The sequence below is a fragment of the Heterodontus francisci genome, unplaced genomic scaffold (genome assembly GCF_036365525.1).
Source record: "Heterodontus francisci isolate sHetFra1 unplaced genomic scaffold, sHetFra1.hap1 HAP1_SCAFFOLD_51_2, whole genome shotgun sequence".
Classification (NCBI taxonomy): Eukaryota; Metazoa; Chordata; class Chondrichthyes; order Heterodontiformes; family Heterodontidae; genus Heterodontus; species Heterodontus francisci.
Genome location: NW_027141369.1, coordinates 1,886,851 through 1,897,808, shown reverse-complemented (window position 1 = coordinate 1,897,808; position 10,958 = coordinate 1,886,851). Strand labels below are relative to the sequence as shown.

The 10,958-nt window shown below is 47.6% G+C and overlaps 1 protein-coding gene and 2 non-coding genes across 3 annotated transcripts; 1 reads left to right on the top strand and 2 right to left on the bottom strand.

Annotated features, from left to right (window-relative positions):
* Positions 1–5,842: 5,842 nt before the first annotated feature.
* Positions 5,843–5,925, bottom strand: trnal-uag (transfer RNA leucine (anticodon UAG)). Its single transcript has one exon. It is a non-coding gene; the product is annotated as a tRNA-Leu (tRNA).
* Positions 5,926–5,995: 70 nt separating this feature from the next.
* On the top strand, positions 5,996–6,373 carry LOC137363023 (histone H2A-like; the record flags this gene model as incomplete). The annotated part of the gene is made up of 1 exon (XM_068027144.1): positions 5,996–6,373. A coding segment is annotated over exon 1 (378 nt), but the record flags the coding sequence as incomplete, so codon positions are not given.
* A 3,297-nt stretch (positions 6,374–9,670) lies between these two features.
* Positions 9,671–9,753, bottom strand: trnal-uaa (transfer RNA leucine (anticodon UAA)). Its single transcript has one exon. It is a non-coding gene; the product is annotated as a tRNA-Leu (tRNA).
* Between the last annotated feature and the right edge of the window lie 1,205 nt (positions 9,754–10,958).

The following is a 10,958-nucleotide window of genomic DNA, read 5'->3' as shown; positions in this document are numbered from 1 at the left end:
CTTCTTCGGAACTGACCCGAAACGTTAACTCTGCTTCTCTTTCCACAGATGCTGCCAGACCTGCTGAGTGAATCCGGCATTTCCTGTTTTTGTTTCAGATTTCCAGCATCCGCAGTATTTTGCTTTTAATTTAGTGGGCTCTGGATAGCGCGGGCTCAAACTGCGGGACTTCCAGGTCCCTGAATGATTGAGCTTAAACTGATCAGTTTCACAAACCCTGTCAGTTTCAGTGCAGGAAACACCGTCTCGGGGGAAATAACATCACAAGTGGGTCTGGTTCCAGTGACCGATTCAACGGCTGCTGCAAAACTCCCGGATTCCCTCATTGCATCGAAATCATTTTGAAATTCTATGAAAACAATGAGTGATTCTGGAGGAGTGATGTGGCTTTTCACTGAGGGCATGTGTGGACGGGGGAAATAACTAAGTGTGGAGCCTCGGGCACTGTTTACACAGCCCGTTTAGAAAATCAAATCCACTGCACATCCTTGCCACAAATGAAATGTCAAATTTGGGGATTCCAGTTTTGTATCTCGAACACAGCACAGATTTATTCCAGACAGTTCTAAACAGCCTATCCCAGCTCCCGTTTCCAGGTCACTGCTCTCTCTGTGAGGCGGTGGGTGGCTCTTGGAAGAGCCTTTGTTGTGTTTGCTGGAAAGGGTCGAGTTGTTCAGCCGCTGAATTCGTAGAGAGTGCGGCAATGCCGTTACAGAGCGTACACCACATCCATGGCAGTGACCGTCTTGCGCTTGGCGTGTTCAGTGTAGGTGACCGCATCCCTGATCACATTCTCCAGGAAAACCTTCAACACCCCGCGAGTCTCCTCATAGATCAAACCCGAGATCCGCTTGACCCCGCCACGGCGAGCCAGGCGGCGGATTGCTGGTTTGGTGATGCCCTGGATATTATCAAGAAGCGGTTTGCGGTGCCGCTTTGCTCCGCCTTTGCCCAGTCCTTTCCCTCCTTTCCCTCTGCCAGACTTTCTTTTATTAATTTCCAAAATATACTTTATTCATAAAAATCTGTAAAAAAAAATACATTACAAAACAGTTCCAAAAAGCACCAAGTCAAACAATACAAAGAGTGCAAAGGAGATCAGTTTCCTTCAATACAGGAGTGAGTTGCCTCACAACCCTTCCATTTCATTGTCATGCCATGTACATTTTACAGCAAACAAATATTTTCTGGCTACAGTTCGAGTGGTTTCCCATGGATCCAGCCCCTCAGTTCAGCTTGGTGAGGGGACCTTACACAGTGGTCTTTCCACATTGAGCCTTTGCTGCGGCTGCCCCAAGTTTTAGTGTGTCCCTCAGCACGTAGTCCTGGACCTTGGAATGTGTCAGTCTGCAACATTCGGTCGTGGACAACTCTTTGCGCTGGAAGACCAGCAAGTTTCGGGCAGACCAAAGAGCGTCTTTCAACGAATTGATAGTCCTCCAGCAACAGTTGATGTTTATCTCGGTGTGCGTCCCTGGGAACAGCCCATAGAGCACAGACTCCTGTGCTGCAGAGCTGCTTGGGATGAACCTCGACAAAAACCACTGCATCTCTTGCACACCTGCTTTGCAAAGACACATTCCAGAAAGAGGTGGGCAACGTCTCTTTTCCACCACAGCCACCTCGAGGGCCGCGTGTGGATGGGGTGAGACTTCGGGTGTGCAGGAAGGATCTGACAGGGAGGGCTCTTCTCATCATCAGACAGGCTACATCTTGGTGCTTGTTTGAAAGTTCTGGTGATGAGGCATTCTGCCAAATGACTTTGGACTTCTGCTCAGGGGACCATCCAACAGGATCCACCATCTCCTTTTCCCGTAGGGCCTTGAGGATATTCCGTGCAGACCACTGCCTGATGGATTGGTGGTCAAAGGTGTTTTTCCACAGAAACTTTTCCATGAAGGATAGGCAGTACGGCACAGTCCAACTGGATGGAGCATTCCGCGGCAATATGACCAGGCCCATCCTTTGCAACACCGGGGACAGATAGAACCACAGCACGTAGTGACACTTGAAGTTTGCAAACTAGGGATCTACACACAGCTTGATGCAGCCGCACACAAAGGTAGCCATAAGGATGAGGGCGACGTTGGGTACATTTTTCCCGCCCTTATCCAGAGGTTTGAACATCGTGTCCCTCCGGAATCGGACCAGTTTGGATCCCCAGATGAAGCGGGAAATGGCTCAGGTGATCGCCACAGCGCAGGAATGCGGGATGGGCCAGACCAGCACCACGTACAGCAATGTGAGCGCCTCGCACCTGATGACCAGGTTCTTACCCATAATGGAGAGCGATCGCTGCTCCCACATGCTCAGCTTATGTTGTACCCTGGCTACTCGCTCCTTCCAGGTTTTGGTGCACGTCTCAGCCCTTCCAAACCATATCCCCAGCACCTTCAGGTAGTCTGACCTAACGGTGAAGGGGACAAAGGATCGGTCAGCCGAGTTCCCAAAGACCAGGGTGGCAGAGTGGCGCAGTGGTTAGCACCGCAGCCTCACAGCTCCAGCGACCCAGGTTCAATTCTGGGTACTGCCTGTGTGGAGTTTGCAAGTTCTCCCTGTGTCTGCGTGGGTTTCCTCCGGGTGCTCCGGTTTCCTCCCACAAGCCAAAAGACTTACAGGTTGATAGGTAAATTGGCCATTATAAATTGCCCCTACTATTGGTAGGTGGTAGGGAAATATAGGGACAGGTGGGGATGTGGTAGGAATATGGGATTAGTGTAGGATTAGTATAAATGGGTGGTTGATGGTCGGCACAGACTCGGTGGGCCGAAGGGCCTGTTTCAGTGCTGTATCTCTAAACTAAACTAAACTAAACATGGCCTCGCTCTTGCCGTGTTTAACATTGGCTCCCAAGGCCAGTTCGAGCTGGTCGCAGATGCTCATCAGACTGCGCACAGACAGTGGATCCGAGCATAAAACGGCGACGTCATCCATGTACAGGGAGGTTTTAACCTGAGTGCCTCCGCTGCCTGGGATTGTCACCCCTCTGATGCTCGCATTCTTCCTAATAGACTCAGCAAAGGGTTCAATACTGCAAACAAATAAGACCGGGGAGAGAGGACAGCCCTGTCTGACTCCAGATTGGATCGGGAAACTTTCTGATTCCCACCCATTGATTGAGACTGCACTACTGATGTTTGTGTAGAGTCGTTTGATCCAATTTCAGATTCCCTCCCCAAACCCCATTTTGGAATGCACATCCATCATGTAAGTGTGCGATATCCTGTCAAAAGCCTTCTCCTGGTCCAGGCTGATGAGGCAGGTGTCCACCCTCCTGTCCCGTACATAGGTGATCATATCCCTGAGTAGCGCAAAGCTATCAGAGATTGTCCTGCCTGGTACAGTATAGGTCTGATCAGGGTGAATCACCAACTCCAGAGCAGACTTGAATCGACTGGCTATGTCTTTTGACAGAATCTTGTCGTCAGCATTAAACAGAAATTGGGCCACCAATTTCTGATTTCTGTCCTCTCCCCCTTCCGCTTGTCGATGAGGGTGATGATGCCTTTCCTCATGGATTCTAACATGCTGCTAGCCTGGAGCATACTCTTGTTTACTGGCAGACATGTTGATTCTTGCCTCAAATCAGTGCACAATAAAAGAGACTGATTCTGTCAGGCTCCTTTTTATACAGGCCACCCGGACCTGGCTGAGAAAGGCAGAGTGAGAGCAGGGAGGGGAGGAGACAAGAGTGAAGATTAAACAGAGAGCTAGATGGAGGAGACACCCAGAGTGACAGACAGAGAGAGAACGGCCCCTCATCTTTCAGCTCCACCTCCAGTTTCCTCTGGGCTATCAATTTCAAACCCTTTATTAACAGTAGAACCGAAACCCAGCTCTCCACACAAACCCTTCCAGACTCGGCCTTCATAGTCAAGGCTTTCCAGAAAGCCGGAGCTTTTAAATATGGTCCCGATGCAATTAGCACTCAGTAATATTCCCACCTAAACACAGTCCATTCTATAACAAGAAACCTCCTCAGTAACATCACCATTTCCACACACATCCGCTTCCAGCAGTTTCCAGCACCTTACTGCAGCTGTTTGGGAAATCTCCTGTGTTATCTCCGGCCTTTACCCGGCAGTGTTATTGTCTCACACTGAATCTGCCAGAAATCCTGTTCTCTTTATTGCGAGAGAGAAAGCACGGATTTAGGAAATGTTCATTTGAAATGATCTCTATTGAGAACGAGCCCGGCCGTGGGACAGGTATTCCAGTGCAAAGAGCTGTCCATGACCGAGTGTTGCAGACTGGCACATTGCAACGTCCAAGACTATGTGCTGTGGGACGGCATTAAAGCTTGGGGAAGCCACCATGGAGACTCAATGGGGAAAGGCTGCAGTCTAAGGCCCTAGTAGGCCATAGTACAGTGAGGGGCTGGAACCCGTGTAAAACCCCTCGGGTTGTTTGCACCAGAGAATGTTTGATGTGTAATGTAAATACTGTAAATATAACCTGTGCAGGCAGGGATAGTGAGATACATCATGTACATTATTGAAGGAAACTGATCTGTATTGTACCTTATGTAATATTAAATTTGAACTGCTTTGCAATGTAATTGCACAAATTATATGAATAAAATACATATTGTGCAAAAGAAAGCAGCTCTCCTGTCAACACACACCTTGTCTCAGGGCACAACTTTCCTGTGATCTTGTCATACCCAACTTCGCTCTATATCTTCTGACACACACACTTTGCAGTCTGTCATTTCCAAAAACAAGCATTCTAAAATCAAAAGACCTTTTGTTTATTTCTCCTTTCTTTTCATTTCTCCTCTATTCTTCTCAATCACTCCCTTCAACAGTCCTATTCAGATCAAGGTGGAATGTGAATCGTGTCACAACTCACCTGACACTATTATTACCCTTCTTTTCTCTTGTCTCATTCAATGGGAAAGTTTTATTCACCAGTCTGTTGCTGTTTTACACTCTTGCCATACCATCTGGTATTGCATCCATCTGAATTCTGTGCTTTCATGGCCTTATATTTCTTTTCCACTTCTGGATGATTTGTTTGCTTCAGTTCCATTCAACCAGGCTGGACCACAGGGAAGTTTAGAACCTTTGCCAACGTGGATGGGTCCACGTTGATCCATTACATTCAGAATCACCTCCTTGAAATAACTCCATAGTACAACTACAGTAACCACACAGCATCTGCTTCAAACACTCCTCCACATTTTATCTGTTCTGACCGTCAACACCTCCAGCTCTTTTGTTTAAGTGGAACCCATCAGGTGTGTATAGGCTCCTTCTATTCTGAAAGCTGTAGCACTGGTTCAGGGAATTCAGCCCTGTTTCTCTACTCGAAAGGATCAGCCATGCTTGATCTGCCTCGTATTTTGCTTTTATTGCAACGTTACAAGACCTCCAATCCTCTGGCACCAGACCTGTATCCAGTGAGGGATTGGAAAATGATGGTCAGACCTTCCACTATTTCTTCCCTGGCTTCTTTCAACAGCCTGGGGTACATTTCAACTGGTCCAGATGATTTATCCACATTCAACGATGCTCATCCCATTAAGACTTCCTCTCTCCTTAAGTTATCACGTCCAATGCTTCACACTCCTCCTCCTTAATAACAATATCTGCATCACCCTCTCATTCGGGAAAACAGTAAAGTATTCATTCAGGATATTGGCAACATCTTCCACCCCGATACAAAGGTGACATTTTTGATCTTTTATGTGCCCTGCTGTTTGCTCAGTTGCCTCTTACTCTCATGTTTTGATGCAACCTCTTTGGGTCCATTGTTATTTTGTTCGTCCATGTTCTTTCCTGCTTTTTCTTTGCTCTTCACCGCTGCTCCCAAACGCCTCCAGTTCAGTCAAAACACAACTTGTCAGAAGTGGGATTCGAACCCACGCCTCTAATGGAGACTGCGACCTAAACGCAGCAGCTTAGTCCGCTCGGCCATCCTGACTGCCGGCGATATACTATCAATGCTAAGGAAATTATTCATTCTTTGTGAAAGTATTTGTGAGATTGTGGAAATGTCTGGAAGAGGAAAGACCGGCGGGAAAGCTCGGGCCAAGGCCAAGTTTCGCTCCTCCCGGGCTGGACTGCAGTTCCCGGTGGGCCGTGTTCACAGGCTCCTGAGAAAGGGTAACTATGCTGAGCGTGTGGGTGCCGGAGCCCCGGTCTTTCTGGCTGTTGTGCTCGAGTATCTGATCGCTGAAATCCTCGAGCTGGCCGGCAACGCGGCCCGGGACAACAAGAAGAACCGCATCATCTCCAGACACCTGCAGCTGGCCGTCCGCAACGACGAGGAGCTCAACAAGCTGCTGGGAGGGGAGACCATCGCTCAGGGCGGGGTGCTGCCTAATATACAGGCCTTGCTGCTGCCCAAGAAAACCAGCGCTCAGAGCTCCCAGAAAAAGTAAAGCGGCCAAAATGTCATCTAATAAACCAAAGGCTCTTTTCAGAGCCACCCACAGTCTCTGTGAAAGGACTGGTTACTGTCAGGAGGGAATCAGAGCTGGAGTTATTGTAACAGTGGATTGACCTGTTTCACATCTGCCCAGGTGTGTTTTCAGTTCCCTCTCTGGATTTCGCTCTGTTTCTCTGCTCACATATCTCCCCCTCGTGTTAAGTGAAGAAGTGAACTACAGGGTGTCAGAATCAACAATTTAATAAATCCCGCTGCCTTCGATTTGATAAATCCCGAGATTATCCCGGTACATTAACGGGAACTGGTTCGGAGCTGATGAATTAATTTAATAATGGAAGTGTCCGGGTTAATTCTCTGTTTTTCATTTGGACAGTTTGAATTGTGTTTTTTTTTTCTCTCCGGTGATCTGAGCGCCGCTTCTCAATGAGAATCTGCTCCCGGAACAGAGTAAATGCAGGAAGGAAGAGGCCATTCGCGGGCTGTGTGTTTCTCTCCGAACCTGATCTGTTCAGACCGCACTGTTCCCAGAGGACGGAATCAGTGAGAGTTGTGCACACACAGGAGCTGAGTCCATTGCAGCGCTTTAATATGTGCCTTCCCCCCGGCCCTCCCTATTCTCTGGACACAGAGCTGTCTGTTCCCCCCGGCGGCGGGATAGGGTCGGGGATTCTCTCCCCGCAGTGTCAGGGTCTGCAGCCCCGGGGAACTGGCGGTTTCAGTCAGAGTGACCGAGCTAACTTACATATCCTGTGTACTGATCTCCAATGGATTCAAATATTAGTGAACTCATTGGGTAATGTTTGTAAATAACCTTCCTGTGAACGGACCCGGCTCCATTAATGCCTTCCAAATAAAACTGGGATCCATTTCTTTTCCCCAAATGCCAGCTAACGGATCCCAGGAGCAGGGTTGAGATTGTGCTGAACAGCAATGAGTCTCCGGTAATGCTGCTTTCTAAATTCCAGATCAGCTCTCAGTCCTGCAGGCCTTTCGGGAAAGTGATGTGACAAAACAGAAACCATGTGACCGCCCCTCCAATCTAATGGGTTTGATGATGAACAGAGATGGCAGCTCTTTCCTTTGCTGATTTGGTGGCTCTGAAAAGAGCCCTTGTTACACGTGTTACTGAAGCTGGGTTTAAGGTGCGTTCCCCGCAGATGCGGCGGGCCAGCTGGATGTCTTTGGCCATGATGGACCGTGATCATTCTGGTGAATCTGCTCATTTTCCGGCAGAAGAATCAGTCGCTGTTTGAACTGTTTAAAGTCAGGGATGTATTAGCAGCCAGAAAGTGAAGGGCAGTTCATTGCTCCCTGCAGCATTATCCGCCTCTTTCAGGAGAAAGGATCAGAAACAGCTCGTTTCTGTCAGTCCCCGAGAAGCCTGTGAGAAGCGGTTAGTCGCTAATTTGTTCCTTTTACAGAGAGGAAGCTGATATTTGTCCCGTTTTAAATTGCTGAACCGGACCTTCCTCCCGCCGCTTACAGTTAACAGATTGACAAATGAAAACGATTCCTAAAATCGCGTCAGGATTTTGTGACGGTAAATACAGTAAAACAGAACATGAAATGAGAGGTTTTAAAATTGTTGCCTGAAAATTGAAATTTTCCATCACTTCAATTCCTTCCTGCTCTGGAATTGCCGGGCTTTTTCCAATTGGAAAATCTAAGCCAATGAGAACTTCTATTTACTTAGATGTGATTCTCCTATTGGTTAAGAAGTGGATTGAGAAGCGGGTGACCAATCAGAGACAGAGTCAAACTGTGGGGATTCCAGGCCCCCAGTAACTGAGCTGAAACTGTTCAGATTGACAAACCCTGGCAGTAGCTTCACACATTGGACACTTCACACTGAGTCATTCAAGGGCTGGTGTGAGAGAAGCTTCAGATCCTGTCATTACTCTCTGACTCATTATTCATCTAGAACCAAACAATTAGTAAATGTGAAGCAGTGAAGAGACTTTTCACTCTCACTGCAGAATGTGTCATCTGGGGAAATAAGGAACTATTATATTCGGAGATTCCAGGTACATTCCTCCCTGAACAAATCCATTCCTAACATTCCCGATCACAGCCTATCCCAGCTCCTGTTGTCACCCGACTCCAGCTGAATTGGAGAAACTCATGTGTTGGGATTTGAGTTGTGAGGTGGGGTTTCTCCGCCAGTGTTACTTTCTTACAGACTCTCCCCCTGAATTTGTGAACTGAGACTGCACCGAACACATCTCCAGTTAGAGAGAGGGCCGGATATCCCTCTGTTTTATTACAGAGAGTGGGGAAAGGGCTGGGTGGAGGGGAGTCACCAGGGATCCTGGATTTACTCCAAATCATTTCCATGTGGAATCTGCAGGCGGGGCCGGGACAGGGATCATTTGATCAGGGGATCAGCTCTTTCCTCAGAGATGTGGGTGGCTCTGAGAAGAGCCTTTGTGTTCAGATGTTTACAAGTTTCCCGCGCTTTCACTTCTTTCCAGACCCTGCTTTCTGAGACTTCGCTGCTTTCGGCTTGACCTTGCTCTTCCATGTCTGCACTTTCTTCAGCGCCTTTCCGCCCGCTGCACTCTTGCCTTTTTTGACCTTCTTCGCAGGAGACCTTTTCTGAAGCACTGCTTTCTTCACCGCCTTATTTGGCGTTGCCGCCGCCTTGCTGCTCGTTTTCTTGGCTGTTACTTTCTTTGTTGTCACTTTCTTGTCTGCTGGTTTCTTCACTAAAGATTTCTTGTCTGCTGGTTTCTTCACTGAAGATTTCTTGTCTGCTGGTTTCTTCACTAAAGATTTCTTGGCTGCTGGTTTCTTCACCTTCTTTCCCACCTTTCCCTGGGTTTTGCTTCTTGCTGATTTTGAAGGAGCCGGAGGCGCCCTGTCCCTTGCTCTGCACCAGGGAGCCTTTGTTCACATTCCTCTTGATACTTTGCTTGATCTGGGTCTTGAGCTTCTCCTGAGCGGTGGCAGACCTGCAAGGAATCAACGACCAGCTAGCGTATAAAGCGAGAACAAGGCTCAGGGCCTTCAGTTACCTGGAGGGGAGTCGGAGAGGCAGCGGATCCTGTGAGGAACCACAATCCAGGAAGGATGAGAAGGTCATTGTCAGGGTACAGAGGAGATTAAGTTAAAGATTTACCAGTTTATAAGCAAGCGCAGAGCCAAGGAACGGTGCTGGGGCAGATCAAATAATAGGAAGCTGTGATCAGTTGGAAGGCAAGAGTGATTAAATGACAGAAGAGATGATGGTGCAAGGCAAAAGTCAGGGAAAGAATAAGTAACATTTTGTTAGCACAGATACCAGGTGTGGGGTTTGAACCCACGCAGACACATGTCTATTGGATCTTAAGTCCAACGCCTTAACCACTCAGCCATCCTGGTACATTAACTCTCCACTGAAAATGAAATTTAATGTGATCCGGGTGCCATCTGGCCTTTTCCAACATCAAGTTATGACTCCTCTCCCATGCTAAATTGGACCCTTCATTATTTATGAACCTCAATCGGATCACCCCTCAGTCAAGGTTTCTCGAAGGAGTAGGGTCCCAACTCTTTTAGTCTAACTTGATAACCAAGATGTCTTATACTGGGTATTCGTCGAATGTCTCTCCTCTGTACCCTTTCCAAAGCCTCAATATCACCCATCATGTGAGGAGACCAAGACTGGATACAATATTCCAAGTGAGTCCTGACCAAGGTTTCATAAAAGGACAAATTCGGGACATCTCAGATACTGAAGGAGTCCGTGTCCAGAAGCAGCAAGACCTGGACAACATTCAGACTTGGGCTGCTAAGTGGCAAGTAACATTCACACCACGTAAGTACCAGGCAATGACCATCTCCAACAAGAGAGAATGTAACCATCTCCCTTTGACGTTCAACAGCATTACCATCGCTGAATCCCCCCACCATCAACATCCTGGGGGTAACCATTGACAAAAGCTTAACTGGACCATTCAGATACATACTCTGGCTACAAGAGTAAATCAGATAGTGGGAATTCTGTGATTAGTAACTCAGCTCAAGGCACGTGGTGAAATGCTCATTAGGAGAGCTGGAGAAATGGACTGGTCAGGTGGGCAGAAAAGTGGCAAATGGAACTCAACTTGGAGAAGTGTGAGGTGATGCCTTTGGTGAGGTCAAACACAGCAAAGGATGACACAATTAATGGGTGAATGCTGAGAGGTGTAGAGGAAGTGAGGGACCTTGAAGTGAATGTCCACAAATCCCTGAAAGTAGCAGGACAGGTTGATAAGTTGGTTGAGAAGGCTTATGGAATCCTTTCCTTTATTAGACGATGTATAGAATATAAGAGCAGGGAGGTTATGCTGGAACTGTATCAATCATTAGTTAGGCCACAACTTGAGTTCTGTGTGCAGTTCTGGTCACCTCATTCCAGAAAGGATGTAATTGCACTAGAGAGGTTACAGAGGAGATTTACGAGGATGTTGCCAGGACTGGAAAAATGCAGCTATGAGGAAAGATTGGATAGACTGGGGTTTTTCTCCTTGGAATAGAAGAGGCTGAGGGGAGATTTGATTGAAATGTACAAAATTGTGAGGGGTCTGGATAGAATGGATGGGAAG